Here is a 16,664-nt window from a genome sequence, read left to right as displayed (position 1 = left end):
ATATGAATGAATTGAAAGAACAGGAGAGGGTGTGCATGGGGGTGGAAGCATGGTTGAGGACGCATAGAAAGTGAGCTTGAAACACTTAAAAGGATAAAGGAAACAAATGTTAAATGACTTGTGCATCCAATACTGGGTAGAAGATATTTCTACAAGCAATACATTTTATGATAAAGGAAAAAATCAATTACATATAAACACTTAAATGGTTTTCTGTGCAGTGCATGTGATTTTTATGTAAATTTAATAACATGGCATATTGAAGAAATATTGGAGAACCTGGAAAGGTGAGCATGGGAGTGGGAAATGTTGTATTAGTGAAGTGATGAGATTCGACAAGAATAGAAACTTAATTTTTCTCCCTTTTATTGCTGACTGGAATCGAATTAGCTTAATTTCACCACCCCGCTTTATAACATAGCATATGCACTACAGATGATCATGAGAACTGATATTCAGTCTGCCATGTATAAAGATGACTCCTCCCCTTTAAAGCATATTGCTGTTGTTGGTACCCTCTAATCGTTTTTATAGTTTTCTGTAGCTAAAGGTATAACGCATACTGTAATGTTCCAAATCAATTGAGAGAATCTCCGACTGGAGGTTCGACAGAGAGGGCCAGGTCTCTGAGGTGGTGCTGAACAGTCTCTCTCGGGTGCTTGGCTGGATGGTTCTTGCTTGCATACTCAGGATCTAACTGATCATATGAGGCATCAGGAAGGAATTTTCCCTTGGGTCAGACTGACAGTGACTTTGGGGGTTTTTGGCCTTCCTCTGCAGCATGTGGGTCACTTACCAGGATCATCTAGGTATATCTCACTTAATTATTCCCTCCTATCCCAGGGGCTTCCTGCGCTAGTGCACCTGTTCTCTGCTTGTGGCACATAGCTAGTCTCCTGTGGGCTGTAATACTTTGGTCTAATTTCGATTGTTGGGATTAGTGTGGTGGCCTGTAAGATACAGGAGGTCAGACCCAATGATATAGTGTCCTCTCTGGCCTGAAACTCTGTGACGTAGGTTATTAAAGTTTGGGAACCACTGATCTAATTTAAATATAAGTACATATCTTGTCCACTATATGGTAAAATATTTTCTATTTAGTACCTTAAGGTATGCAGTGTTGGAAATGAGACCAATATTTACAGTGTGATCAGTGTAAACTAGCTTTTAAATTATCAAGGGAGAGTATCTGTTTTCAAAGACTGTATATCTCTGTGTATACATACTTATGCACTTTTCTGCTCTCCCTGTGCAATGAAAAAAAATACAATATTTAAAAAACTAGTAATCAGTCATTTGTAAACTCTTATCCTTCAGAAACAACCCATAAGAATATTTAAACGCATGTTGTACAGTCATGTTTAAGGTTCACTTGAATCCTATTTAAGATCCGAGTTTCATGTCACCATCATCTGGTTGAAAAAATACTTGTTTAATGGTTACCTAGTTGTTGATGTGTTTGCTTTTACTCTTGTGCATTGCTTTGTGACTTCATCATTTTTCTTCCTTTTTCTCACCAAGTCATTTTGCCAGTGGGGCTTAATTCCTGAGCTCCTGCTCTCGCTGTTTTCTTCTTGGAAAAATGCTCTCAGTGGTCGGCCTGCTGTCACCTATGTAAACTGTGATCCTGTTTCAGCTATCACTGTATGTGTTCTTGTTACATGCCTCTTGCATCATACTATTTTATTCACTATCAGTATCTTAAAATAAATTTGAAAGACACCTCATTTCTCCAAGAATTGCTAACTGAGTTGAAGTAATTTTCATGCCATTTTATGTAACACTTCATGTTTTCTCTATATCTTCTGGAGGTTGTGTGTCTGTCTCTCTCTTTTTTTTTCCGAAATGCATTAAGGTTGTACAAGGTAAAAATTAACGGGTATATTCCAATAATCCTGTAATCACCCTAATGGAACTAAATACAAAGATAACTCCAGTACCGATGAAGTGGATTCTAATCCACATTGTACCAGTCACTGGAACCACTAGTATTTTGACTAATGGAGGGCATGATATAGTATATTAACAGGTTTTAGGGCCTATGTCTAATTCTTTCTAACAATGCAACTAATTTAGGATGTTTGGAGGATATTTATATGCATTTGATTTGAATGATCTGTTTGAAATCTGTCAAATATAGCTATAAATGAAATACCTTATGACCACATGACTGCATACATGTCGCATTATGCATCATGGGACATATAATGCAGCTGAAATAAGAGGAAAATGTCAAGGATGTCTTACTGCACAGCATGCAGAAAACTGATTCAAAACACCATACCAGTTTACATACAATAAGACAGCCTTGTTTGGTATAGTGTGGGTACAATATAGAAATGCTGTATTCTCAGAAAAGAATCAAATATTTGTAGGCTAAAATGCTAGCTCAACAGTAACAAGTTTGTTTGTAAGGGATGGTAATTGGCTCCTTTGAGCTATCTTCAGTTCTGCAAAATTATCAGTAAAAAAAAAAAAAAGTGTTAAAGCTCAAATGCAAAACTTACTTTCAGTATGTTTTGATGATGATGATGGACAGAAATGTTGCAAAAAAAAAAAAAATCATTTTGATGCCATAGTTGTGCAAGTACTTTTTAGTGCCTTTAGAGGAAAAGGAAAGGGACTGTTAACTTTAAATTTAGTCAGGCTACTTAAGATTTGGTATGGCTGCTAACATCTCACTTGTGGCAATCACTTTTGATTATGACCTCTTTGGTGAGGTTTGCAATAGGACAATATAAATGCATCTCTGCATGTTTAATTAGCAAAATAATAAGAGAAATTAAACTAATGTAAACTCCATTCCATTGTCAGTCAAAATGTGCTGCTGAATGCATGAAATGTTACAAGGCCCAGATGCTCATAAATATTTACCATCCATTGTTCTTGAATACATGGTCTGAGTATGTGGTTTGGATTTTTGTACATTGTTTCAGAATCTGAACTGATTCTTGAAGAAATTTAGACTTTCAGTTGCTGAGTGAGAGCCTGATTCTTAACTGCTTGGTAGCAAAAGTTTTGCACTGTCCACTGACTACTATTGTAAGTTCAGTGCGGGCAGGAACCAGCTTTTTGTTCTGTTTGTAACACTTAGCACAATGGAGCTCTAGTCCATGATAGGGGCTCTTAGGCTCTATGATAATACAAATTATACAAACTAATAAATATTCTGGGAAAATCTGTGTTGTGTGATTTACTAAAATACAACAAACTGTTTTGAAATGTTCAGCTGTCAACCTGTACTAAAAGTCTACATTATCTGAGATCTCTTAAATATGTTTATATTACTAAAACTATATACTATACCATAACTCACCAGTATTGTGCAACTGTGTATATAAGAACTAAAGAATAAAATTACAAGGACGATCTCTAATTGGAACGTAAAATCTTTCTGGAGGATTGGGTCTGTCATGTTTAAAAACATGTTTTTCAGTAAGAATTTTTCTTCTATCCTTTTGTTAGGAAAATAAAGAGTAAAATCCCTCCTCCCTTCATTTAAATTATTTAAAAAAATAATAGCCAAAGTTTAGCATGTATTAGGTAATGAATGACAGTCTGATAATATGATATGGAAATTATCTCTCTAAATTGATAGTTTGAATTGGCCTAGGAGGTGGTTGTCAAGTATCCTGTATTTGAGCGTGCTTGTACAGCAGCTGTCTCAATGAGCCTGATCCTGAGCCAGGCCTCTGACTACTGCTGCAACACTGTTTTAAAATGGTTTTCCTTATCATTGGATGCCTGCTTAGAGGTGCATATTAAATGAGTTAGTGTTTTGATTTTAAGTGGTGATTCTGTTTTGTCCCCACAGTGTTTGAAAAATTTCCCATAAACTAGGATTGTAAAGCCACAAATAATAATTAGTTACCCAACTGCTGTTTGCCTTTGAAAAGCTCCTGCTCTGTTCCTGGTGGACAATATCTATGGTACAGAACCGCTGACACTAACAAACATCGTTGCTGACAGTCTCAGCAGAGAGGACAGAGATTAAATGGGAATGGAAACTGAACTACTGTTCTCCTAAAGGTGGTTGCTCCTGAATAGAGATGAGGCACATTGGTAGATTCACTGTGGAGACGCTTGCATTGATGCTCTCCATGGGGTTCCTGTTCTGTGGCGACAGTGAGGATTTTTTTCCTCCAGAGCAGTCAATCAGCACTCCACACAGACGTTAAATTCACCTTTATAGAAAGACAAAACATGTTTAAGTCATTAGTCTGGAGCCAGGAGAGTCTCAGTGATGGTATGGCACTGAATTTCTGTGCCAGCACCACTTCACTTCTAATCTTCCCCCTTTTGGCTAATTAAAATTTTGATTATTCATTTTTTAGCCCAAAATTACCTTTTATGTTTTGTGAAGACCACAGGTTCAGACTCTTTAAAAGGGAAATAAAAGCTGAGTGATAAGGGGTGAAACTCTAGTGAATGTTCAACTTCCCATTTAAGACTGTTGTTACATTAGACATGTACCACAATAAAACGTCATCAGTGTGTTTTTAATTTTTATTTTGTTTCATAAAACCCAATGCAATACTCCTTGTTTAACAAGGAAACTTGTGGTTGTGCTGATATCCGGAAAAGAGAGAGAAAAGAAAGTTTGTGAATGGTTTTCCCCACTTGCGTGAAGGACGCTTGTGGATTAAATCCCATTTTCACAATTTATGTTGGTTATTCAGTGTTTGAATATTAGATTAGACAGTGAAATTGCTTTGTTTCTGTGCACTTGCACAGTGCAGCAGTGTTTGTGTTGCAAATGCTACAGGAAAATATTTTAAGTAAAAATTTAATTGTAAAATTAATTGGGTTTTATGAAACATTCCTTAAAAACCAATGTCCCTTCAGTATACTAGGGAGAGCTTTTACTATATTCTACAAGGGTATATTGTTGCCTGTCTAGTAAAGCCATTAGTATTTTTTAAGTCCAAGTGTCCAGGTGATGGTTAAATGCTAGAATGACTTCACCAAAAGCCAACCTGTTTATAATCTGTGCCCAAAACCATACTATAATCAAATTATAGTTGTACAATTGTTGCATTAAAACATTCTGTGTTGGAGTTATTTTTTTCATTTAAAGCATATATCAGTATCATCTGTACATTTGCCTATTCTCAAAAACAAACCATTCTTTGGAAACATTTAGTTTTTCATGGTACCGCTTCAGTTGGGAAGTTGGGCAGAACACTGTACTTGAGTTAACTGTGTGTAGTCTGTAAAATACTAAGCTCTATTATATATGCGGGTCACAAGACTGTGTACATTTTTTAGGGGTGACTAATCAAAGAAAATCATTATTTATTCTTTCTTTCAGAAGTTTGGGGTCAATCAGTCTAAACCAGAATTCACAGTGGATATCAGAGGGGCTGTTATTGACTGGGCATCAAAGGACAAATCCAGCAAAAAGAATGTTGTTGAGGTGAGTTTATTTACTTTTCAGAAGTATGGCTTTGTTTTGGTGGTTTACTATACTCCAAACGGGAAAAAAAAAAAACTTCTCTAAACTTAAAACAAACAAACAAAAAAACCAATTAGTTGGATTAAAGGCATACATGCCCCAGGACAATATCAAGATAAAGGTTTTTCTAAAATATGTACACATTACTGTAAGTGCAAGCTGTATACAATTGTCTTCAAACTACAATTTGAGGACTTCAATAGCACAGATATAGGTGTGAGGTCTTTTTTAGGAGTGGTGGGTGAAATTCTGTGGCCTGCATTGTGCAGGAGGTCAGACTAGATGATCATAATGGTCCCTTCTGGCCTAAATATCTATGAATCTATGAATCTATTTATATTATCAGCATAGTTAACTGTGACATGCTGCACATTGTTCTCCTGTCTGAAAACAAGACGACAAAGGTCACAGATAAATATCATTAACAGTTACAGCATTCAGAATTTCTATATTAACCAAACAATAACTGTACAGCATATATACACAATAAAGGATAGGTAAGATTCATTTTAGGGTTTGATATCCTGTCTGACACACAGGCTCGCATTGCCATATGACTTGCAGCTGCTGCACATTTGTGGCTATGTACAACTGTTGAGTTTAACGTAATATGGTTTTAAAACACTGAATTATTCTGAATATTTATATTTTGTTCTAATAGAATATTTCTTTTCTTTAAAGCTGAAAACCCGCCAAGGAACTGAACTCTTAATTCAATCTGATAACGACGTTTTTATTAATGAGTGGTTTAAAGTTCTTTCTTACACTATCAGTAATCAGGTATGTACTTAAATCTTGAAGATATTTTTTTCAGTGCTGTCTTAGTTAGAAACTATTTTGTGAACCTACTCCATCATTCCAGCCCTTTAAGCGTTAAGTGTATCACTCATGCTTTCATTTCTTGACTTCTTGGAGAGTGAGTATATTGGAGGTGGGAAGAGGAAAGGGCATTTAGTAGCCAGTTCAGTGGTCCCTGATGCCTGGCTAATGTAATAGCACTAACGCTGATAAGGGAAAAGGGATTGTCTAATGCAGGGGTGGGCAAACTTTTTGGCCCGAGGGCCACATCTGGGTGGGGAAATTGCATGCATGGCTGGGGCAGGGGATTGGAGTGCAGGAGGGAGTGCGGTGTGTGGGAGGGGGTGCAGTGTGCAGGAAACGGCACAGAGGAGGGGTGCGGGGTTTATGAGGGGGCTCAGGGAAGGAGGTTGGGGTGCAGAAGGGTACGGAGTGCAGGAGGGGGCTCAGGACATGGGTGCAGGAGGGATGCAGGGTGTAGCAGGGGGCTCAGGGTAGGGAGGTGGCATGTGGCAGGGGGTTGGGGCTCAGGGTAGGGAGGTGGGGGATGCGACGGGGCTCAGAGAAGGGAGTTGGGGCTCAGGAGGGGTGTGGGTGCAGAAGGGGGCTCAGGGCAGGGGGTTGGTGTAAAGTCAATGAGAGCATCCTCACCAAACTGCTAATATTTCTGGAATTGTGTGTTCTGTCTAGGTATCACATTGCAGGTATAGGGGCTTTGGCAATAGCCCTCTGATTAGTTGGAATTTATGCCTGATCTTAGAAAGTAATTCACACTGTTTACATCTGAGTGAGCTATTCATTTTAACATTCTGAGAGAACACTGACATTAGCAAACAGGGTTAGGCTTTCAGAGGCTGACAAGATCACTATATCAAATTATCTTTGGTGTGGTGTTCTGTCACTATCATAGAATATCAGGGTTGGAAGGGACCTCAGGAGGTCATCTAGTCCAAACCCCTGCTCAAAGCAGGACCAATCCCCAACTAAATCATCCCAGCCAGGACTTTGTCAAGCCTGACCTTAAGAACTTCTAAGGAAGGAGATTCCACCACCTCCTTAGGTAATGCATTCCAGTGCTTCACCACCCTCCTAGTGAAAATTTTTTTCCTAATATCCAACCTAAACCTCCCCACTGCAACTTGAGACCGTTACTCCTCAGTGGTACCAGATGACAGAACGAGAACAGTCCTCTTTGGAACCGCCTTTCAGGTAGTTGAAAGCAGCTATCAAATCCCCCCTCATTCTTCTCTTCTGCAGACTAAACAATCTCAGTTCCCTCAGCCTCTCCTCATAAGTCATGTGTACCAGTCCCCTAATATTTTTTGTTGCCCTTCGCTGGACGCTTTCCAATTTTTTCACATCCTTCTTGTAGTGTGGGGCCCAAAACTGAACACAGTACTCCAGATGAGGCCTCACCAATGTCGAATAGAGGGGAATGATCACATCCCTTGAGCTGCTGGCAATACCCCTACGTATACATCCCAAAAATGCCATTGGCCTTCTTGGCCACAAGGGCACACTGTTGACTCATATCCAGCTTCTCGTCCACTGTAACGGCGAGGTCCTTTCCTGCAGAACTGCTGCCTAGTTATTCGGTCCCTAGTCTGTAGCGGTGCATGGGATTCTTCCGTCCTAAGTGCAGGACTCTGCACTTGTCCTTGTTGAACCTCGTCAGATTTCTTTTGGCCCAATCCTCTAATTTGTCTAGGGCCATCTGTATCCTATCCCTACCCTCCAGCGTACCTCTTTTCTCAAACTTGCTGAGGGTGCAATCCACACCATCCTCCAGATCATTAATGAAGATATTGAATAAAACCGGCCCAAGGACTGACCCTTGGGGCACTCTACTTGATACCGGCTGCCAACTAGACATGGAGCCATTGCTCACTACCCGTTGAGCCCGACAATCTAGCCATTTTTCTATCCACCTTATAGTCCATTCATCCAGCCCATAGTTCTTTAATTTGCTGGCAAGAATACTGTGGGAGACTGTCAAAAGCTTTGCTAAAGTCAAGAAACAACACGTCCACTGGTTTCCCCTCATCTACAGAGCCAGTTATCTCCTCATAGAAGGCAATTAGATTAGTCAGGCATGACTTGCCCTTGGTGAATCCATGCTGACTGTTCCTAATCACTTTCCTCTCCTCTAAGTGCTTCAGCATTGATTCCTTGAGGACCTGCTCCATGATTTTCCCAGGGACTGAGGTGAGGCTGACTGGCCTGTAGTGCCCAGGATTCTCCTTCTTCCCTTTTTTAAAGATGGGCACTACGTTAGCCTTTTTCCAGTCGTCCGGGACCTCCCCCAATCGCCATGAGTTTTCAATGGCTCTGCAATCGCATCCGCCAGCCCCTTTAGCACTCTTGGATGCAGCACATTCGGCCCCATGGACTTGTGCTCGTCCAGCTTTTCTAAATAGTCCCAAACCACTTCTTTCTTCACAGAGGGCTAGTCACCTCCTCCCCATGCTGTGCTGCCCAGTGCAGTAGTCTGGGAGCTGACCTTGTTCGTGAAGACAGAGGCAAAAAAAACATTGAGTACATTAGCTTTTTCCACATACTCTGTCACTAGGTTGCCTCCCTCATTCAGTTAAGGGCCCACATTTTCCTTGACTTTCTTCTTGTTGCTAACATACCTGAAGAAACCCTTCTTGTTACTGTTAAAATCCCTTGCTAGCTGCACCTCCAGTTGTGATTTGGCCTTCCTGATTTCACTCCTGCATGCCCAAGCAATATTTTTATGCTCTTCCCTGCTCATTTGTTCAATCTTCCATCTCTTGTAAGCTTCTTTTTTGTGTTTTGGATCAGCAAGGATTTCACTGTTAAGACAAGCTGGTCGCCTGCCATATTTACTGTTCTTTCTCTCAGGATGGTTTGTCCCTGTAACCTCACGAAGGATTCTTTAAAATATAGGCAGCTTGCCTGGACTCCTTTCCCCCTCATGTTATTTTCCCAGGGGATCCTGCCCATGAGTTCTCTGAGGGAGTCAAAGTCTGCTTTTCTGAAGTCCAGGGTCCGTATTCTGCTGCTCTCCTTTCTTCCTTTGTGTCTGGATCCTGAATTCGACCATCTCACGGTCACTGCCTCCCAGGTTCCCATCCACTTTTGCTTCCCCTACTAATTCTTCCTGGTTTGTGAGCAGCAGGTCAAGAGGAGCTCTGCCCCTAGTTGGTTCCTCCAGCACTTGCACCAGGAAATTGTCCCCTACACTTTCCAAAAACTTCCTGGATTGTCTGTGCACTGCTGTATTGCTCTCCCAGCAGATATCCGTGATTGAAGTCTCCCATGAGAACCAGGGCCTGCAATCTAGTAACTTTGGTTAGTTGCCAGAAAAAAGCCTCATCCACCTCATCACCCTGGTCCGGTGGTCTATAGCAGACTCCCACCACGACATCACCCTTGTTGCTCACACGTCTAAACTTAATCCAGAGACTCTCAGGTTTTTCTGCGGTTTCATACTTGAGCTCTGAGCAGTCATACTGGTCTCTTACGTACAGTGCAACTCCCCCACCTTTTCTGCCTTGCCTGTCCTTCCTGAACAGTTTATATCCATCCATAACAGTACTCCAGTCATGCGAGTTATCCCACTAAGTCTCTGTTATTCCAATCACATCATAATTCCTTGACTGTGCCAGGACTTCCAGTTCTCCCTGCTTGTTTCCCAGACTTCTTGCATTTGTGTATAGGCACTTGAGATAACTCGCTGATCATCCCTCTTTCTCAGTATGAGGCAGGAGCCCTCCCCTTTTGCGCTCTCCTGCTCGTGCATCCTCCCAGTATCCCACGTCCCCACTTACCTCAGGGCTTTGGTCTCCTTCCCCCGCTGAACCTAGTTTAAAGCCCTCCTCACTAGGTTAGCCAGCCTGCTTGCGAAGATTCTCTTCCCTCTCTTCGTTAGGTGCAGCCCGTCTCTGCCTAGCAATCCTCCTTCTTGGAACACCATCCCATGGTCAAAGAATCCAAAGCCTTCTCTCCGACACCACCTGCGTAGCCATTCGTTGACTTCCACGATTCAACGGTCTCCACCCAGGCTTTTTCCTTCCACGGGGAGGATGGACGAGAACACCACTTGCGCCTCAAACTCCTTTATCCTTTTTCTCAGAGCCACGTAGTCTGCAGTGATCTGCTCAAGGTCATTCTTGGCAGTATCATTGGTGCTCATGTGGAGAAGCAGGAAGGGGTAGCGATCCGAGGACTTGATGAGTCTCGGCAGTCTCTCCATCACATCGTGAATCCTAGCTCCTGGCGAACAGCAGACTTCTCGGTTTTTCCTGGTCGGGGCGGCAGATAGATGACTCAGTCCCCCTGAAGAGAGAGTCCCCGACCACCACCAGCCGCCTCCTTCTCTTGGGAGCGGTGGTCGTGGAACGCGCATCCCTAGGACAGTGCATCTCATGCCTTCCAATCGGCGGAGTCTTCTTCTGTTCCCTTCCCTCAGATGGATCATCCAGTCCACTCTCCGCATTAGTACCTGTGGAGAGAACATGAAAACGGTTGCTTACCTGTATCTGCGTTGCTGGTACATGGACGCTCCCCTTTCTTCTTCTGGAGGTCACATGCTGCCAAATTGCTTCACCGTCCTTCTGTCCCTGCTGCGCAGCCTTCTCTGAATCTTCAGAACATTGTGTCCGTAGAAGCATATCCTGACGTCTGTCCAGGAATTCTGTTTCTCTTATGGAATGCAGGATCGACACTTATTTTTCCAGACCTTGAACCTTCTTTCCAATATGGAGACCAGCTTGCACTTTGTACAGACAAAGTCGCTTCTGTCCTGTGGAAGACAAACATGGAACATCCTGTGCAAGTCACAACAGCTGAACACTCCCCATCCATATTACCTTCCTTCTATAAGCTTCCTCAGGAATTATTGTAACTACTTGGAGAAGCTGGCAAGATGTAAGCCTCAGTGGGCTCTCCAAAGGCAAACTTCCTCTGTTAGCCTCTCTGCTGTTCGCTGCTCAGCTGGTTCGCAGCTGACTGGCTTTTTATAACAGTCAGGCCCAGTCAAGGCTCACCTGGAACAAAGCACTCCCAATTCACATTTTCAAACAATCAATCGAGCACGCCTTGCCAACAGGCATTTCCAGTTTCTGCCGTAGAAGATTGCTACTTATTTATAGCCATGACTGACAAAGATAGGGAAACTGCTTCATGGGCTCTTTGTGTACACCCAGCCCCCACACTAAGTGATTTTGTGGTGGAAAACATAGGTAGAATAGCGAACAGTCTACCTTCCTATGAAAGAATATTTTATATATGCTTGGCTGGTTGATGTTACAAAATCTCAGCAGGAAGGTATACTACTTGTGTTTTGACCTTGGCTGAATTCAGTTAACCTAATGATTGTCTGGTGACATTTTCTCTGTTGGGCCTTGTGAACAAATCCTGCAACTGTTAAGGGTTAATACTAGTCTTGTTGATACAGAAATGAATATAGCTTACAAGACTATGGTATCTAATTCCAAGAAGTTACCAGTTTAATATTTTTAAAAAGCATATTTGTATTATAAGACTGTCTATGGATTATGGTTAATAAAATATACTGTTGTCTGTTCTGAAAACTGTCAAGCAAAAAGAGAACTAATCAGTGTCTTTTTTAATCAATAGGCAGTGGAATCTGATGAAACATTCGAAGATGATGTACCAGATTCCCCAGGGGTGGAAAAACAAGACAAAGAGAAGGACCATAAGGATGCCAAGAAACTTCGTTGTAAGTTAAGCTAATTCCCAGTAAAACCTTCATTATTAATATCTACCTGGTTAAGATTGGAAATAATATAGTTTAAGCAAAAAGAACATTTAGTGCATTGCAGTTTAAAACGACTTAAAAAGATAAACAAATGAAAGATCATACAAAGTTAAAGTTCTCCAAACAATCCTAACTGCCCTGTACCCTACCACAGTGTACTATCCGTATACTAATTATTATAACTACTTTTCAAAAATTTGAAATTTAGGTGTTTGGTTTTATAAAGCTTTAGCTTCATCAGTTGTTTTTTGTAAGCTTTGCAAGATGTAAGAGAAATACTTTATAATTTGAGATTCAAATTTTTGTAGTTAACTTGATTTTTTATAATGTTGGGTGGAAGAAAAATAGTTTGTTGCTCTAGAATCCAGGACTAGTGAATAAAATGAATTTGAAGTTTCTGTACTGCACAATTGGAGAGTTTTTTTTAAAGTTAGCGGATATATCAATAAGTGAAGATCCCTTCATTAAGTTTCATATCTTTGACAAATTAACCTGAAAGTCGCTGTCAAATGCACAGAATAAACAAAGTGATCAGGCAAACTTTTCACTTCTTGTGTCTGGCTTCATACGTAACATTAGAAAATAATTATTTTAACTGTGTAAGTAATTTCATATCAAGGAGGTTTGATGTTGGACATGAAGGATACAAATCTAAGATAAAAAGCCTGACTTAGAAATAGTACAGTTGTAGTAAATCGTGTATGTGTATATGGCAGGGTTGCAACTAATCCTCTGTCCCGTAAGCTCCTCTGAGAAGGGGCCATTCTTGACAGTTTGGAAAGTGCCTACGATGTACCAGGTGCTTGCATAAATAAAAGATAGAGAAAATAGTTTGCACTGTATATTTTAATGTGTTAGAATATACTGGTTTTTTCCCTTGAAGTGTTTGCCAGCTTCAAATAAGTTTTTCTTGTATTGTTCTCTGGGCAAACTATTTAGCTATTTAATGCTTGTCAAGTTTGTTTTTACATTTCTATATTAAATTTACTTTTTCTGTTTTAGCGATGAAAATATCTAGCAACATAGATTCTTCAGAACAGAAGAAGACAAAAACAAAGCTGAAGAAATTTCTTACACGACGCCCTACGTTACAAGCTGTTCGAGAAAAAGGCTACATTAAGGGTAAATTATCCTTATTTCTTCAGTAAACCTTTTGATAAGCTGAATTTTACAATCATGTCTGTGTCGCAGAGCAGGAATTAGTGTAATTCTAGAGGAAACCAGCCTTATAAAGTTAACTACATTTGACTGAAAAGGAACCAGTTATTTTTGTAACAGATGGCAGATGTGATTAGTTTGTCAGTTTCTGGGTAGGTGTGTGTCATTCTTTCAACAGCCCTAGTGGTCACCAAATTCAGCTACAGAGAAGAAGTAATTGTCATATTATAACGGACAGAGGTGAAGGGATGGGGTGGATGAGGTCCCAAGAACCCACTGGGCCTTGGGTAATGCTTCTGGGAAGCAGAGTCCATTTGTTCTTCACTTTCAGCTGGCAAGCCAACACTCCTTTGTTTGCAAACAGAATGATCTTACAATTGATTTGATATTCATTCTAGACTTAGTTTCTTATTGTCCAATATACATTGCACTGCTTCATAATTAAAAGTCAACTACATACAATAAATATAGTTATAGCTCATGTCAGTAGAAATATACCAAGCCAAATTCTTATCTGACATTAAATTTGTCAAACTTAATGTCAATTTCAACCAATTTAGCTTAAGTAATAGGAGCCCAAACATTTACAAAATATGTCATATTTCCAGATCATAATTACAAAAGTAAATTGTGGGATTTTTAATTGTTTGGGATGGAGGGAATTCTTCCCAGACTGCAGCTTTGCATTCCATTTTATAGCTTGGAACTGACTTTATGCACTGTGTGTAAACTTCTGAGAAATTAGTTGGTGTGAACACTGAGCCAAGTTGAACTGCGTGCACAAATGCAATGCTGGTGTTTGGAGATAATAAAGGTGTTTTTATTTAAGGAGCAAGCATTTAAACTTAAAGTTGGTGCTGTTAGTATATTTTAAAATATAAATCTGCAATTCTGCATTATCCTTGTGCATTGAGTTATACAGAAGCTGTTAGTTAACAGACACAAAAATACAAAAGCTTTTACAAAAGTGTAGTAAACTACAAAAGCAGGTGATTAGAATAAGGAAAATGTTGAAAAAACAATCTCTAGGAAAACACTGCAGAACAGCATGCATTAATTAGAGTAACTGTTTTTAAATGTGCTTTTACTACATGAAAAAAGTACAATTAAGGAAAATACTTTGAAGAAACAATGGAAGAAAACATTAAGAGGCACAGTGTGATAATTAATATCCATAACACTCTAGGGATTTCCCATTATGCTCCAATGATGCAAAACTCATTAGCACTCATTTCAGGAACACGAGGCCACTTAATTTATTAAGAGCCAAAACGTGCTTGGTGCTGTGCATGATGTAAACACAAGGGCAGTCTGTGCTCCAGGGAGAGATTTCAACCTACAAAAGAAAGAAAAGAAACCCGGGGTACCCAAAAGGAAGGAGGATCATTTAAACACTTGAAAGTATGTATTTTTTGTGTGTGTTTGGGCCTCAAAGAAGAAATGAATCTTCAGAAAGGTTTTAAATGGGGAAGTGAAGTCTGGTGGACCTGAATTAGGAAGCTATTCCGCCCTTGGAGCACTGTGGAAGAAGGCATGAAGATGGGGGCATAGGAAAAAGACAAGGGCCAACATAATTGGCAGAGCAAAGGGGAATGCAATGTACAAATACCAGACTATGGTTGCAGTTTCAGCTCTGACATGAAATATGATAAATGCAGAATCTTTAGTATATTGCTGAAGCATTTAAATTGATGCATTGCAAGATTCCTTGTTATACAGTAGCATGCATCTCACTGGCCTTATGCTGGTTTTCTTTGTGTTTCAGTGGAAACCTGTCCCCTTCCTTTATTTTTGTTACAAGCTCCTTTTGACGACAAAGCTCAAAAACTGCTTGAGTGTCTTGCTAAATAATTTTGTCTGTGGGTATCCACTTCTATGCCATAATCCTGCAGTTGGATCACCTGTGCAGAGCGTCACTGAAGTCAACAGAGCTGTGCGTTGATACAAGGATCCACCCTTATGGATCCGATTGCAATGTGAGGGCACTTGTTATAGCTCTGGAGCTCTGTTTATAGGGGTATACTAAGTTAAACAGTGAAATATTGTTTTAAAGTAACATTAAAGATAATGCCAAAAGTTGTAATTTAAATACTCCTTATTGGTACTCCCTATCTCCATACAAAAAAGTTGGGCACAAAGATTACAGTAAGCATATATTGTATAATCCTGTGATTATTCATACAAGTGCAAAATACAACATAAAACATGCAAATCCTTTAAGGTCCATTCTTACAGTAACTATATGCATGACATTTTATAGTAATTCACCTGAGGGTATCGAAGTGATTTCTATAGATGAAGCATTTAAGATACTTCAGTGTTGAGAGCTATAACAAAACCTAAGATAGGTGGATAAGTATGTATCGAGGTTTTATAGTTCCGCCTATTGTGATAGTAACAGATTTTACTGAAGTTCATTGACTTTCTCAAGGTCATACAGTGAGTTGGTGGAAGAGTATTTAATAAACTAGTCTTTTAACTTCCATCCCTTTACTTGAATCACCAGACGTGTTGGGCCAGATTGTCAAGAGTGCTCAGCACTCACAGCTGGGGGTGAATTTTTCAAGCATTCAGCACTCAGAAGTTACCATTGCTCCCCATGGGGACTGAGCTCTTTTGAAAACCTTGCCTGTTGCTTCTTGTTACCTAAGGGTGTGTTGCCATATATTCTTAGTATATCACTGTTGTGCATGAACTAGTTTTATCCTTTGAAGCTCATTCAACTATAAATAAGATTTTTTTACTTGATTCCAGATCAAGTGTTTGGTTCCAATCTCACCAGCTTGTGTCAGAAAGAAAACAGCTCGGTGCCAAAGTTCGTGAAGCTGTGCATTGAACATGTCGAAGAACATGGTAGGGTGAAAATGTTCATCTCTTGGTTTTTATATCCAAATCTCTGAGTCAGTATCTAATTTTGGAAGCTTAATTCTTATCCTGTTGGTTTCCAAATGACTGGTAACTGAGTATTGTGAAGTCTGAGGCTTATAGCTGGAGTTATAGCAATAGGATGTCAACAGCTGGGAAGTAGAGAGGGAAGGCAACCTGAACTAGGATCCAGTGAGATCGTGGCTAGCAAAGAGTAGCAAGAGGGAACTGGGAACAGGTCATCATATTGGGGACAGGATTGTTGAAAGGGGCCTTGTCAGTAGGTAACTAATAAAATTGCTTCTTAAATCTTTACCTATGTTAACAAAACACCACTTGCATTAAAGACTTTTTTTTCCTACAAGTTCATTTTAGGGACACCACACCTGTGTAAATGTGTGGAGAATCAAGGTCTTCAGATAACACTAAGTCATCTGAGATTCCTTTAGCCAGTTATACAGATACAACTTGGAAAATGTGCTTCAAACTGCTCAGATTACCAGATTTCTATATTTTATCTGATGTGTTAAAGTGCCCTGATTTGTTGAACATGTTCTTCTCTTTTCCTGTTGACAATAAGAGAAGGCAGATCTCTCTTACTCAAGTATTAAAGTGAGTCTAGATTGAATGTTAACATTTTGG

General features: G+C 40.0%; 1 protein-coding gene across 4 annotated transcripts in view; it reads left to right on the top strand.

Moving 5' to 3' along the window:
- Positions 1–16,664, top strand: part of ARHGAP12 (Rho GTPase activating protein 12) — a 148,306-nt gene that overhangs the window by 122,595 nt on the left and 9,047 nt on the right. For 2 of the 4 annotated variants that reach the window (XM_084618208.1, XM_084618210.1), the window contains 5 exons: positions 5,315–5,416; positions 6,137–6,235; positions 11,858–11,960; positions 13,002–13,121; positions 15,912–16,010. In XM_084618208.1, the coding sequence (XP_084474334.1) occupies positions 5,315–5,416; positions 6,137–6,235; positions 11,858–11,960; positions 13,002–13,121; positions 15,912–16,010 (523 nt within the window). Of the gene's footprint in view, positions 1–5,311; positions 5,417–6,136; positions 6,236–11,857; positions 11,961–13,001; positions 13,122–15,911; positions 16,011–16,664 lie in introns of all 4 variants that reach the window. The other 2 variants (XM_084618209.1, XM_084618207.1) reach the window with 1 other exon arrangement.

This window comes from Lepidochelys olivacea (genome assembly GCF_965140295.1).
Source record: "Lepidochelys olivacea isolate rLepOli2 genome assembly, chromosome: 2".
Classification (NCBI taxonomy): domain Eukaryota; kingdom Metazoa; phylum Chordata; order Testudines; family Cheloniidae; genus Lepidochelys; species Lepidochelys olivacea.
Note: the sequence above shows the minus strand (reverse complement) of the source record. Positions and strands in the feature narration are given on the sequence as shown.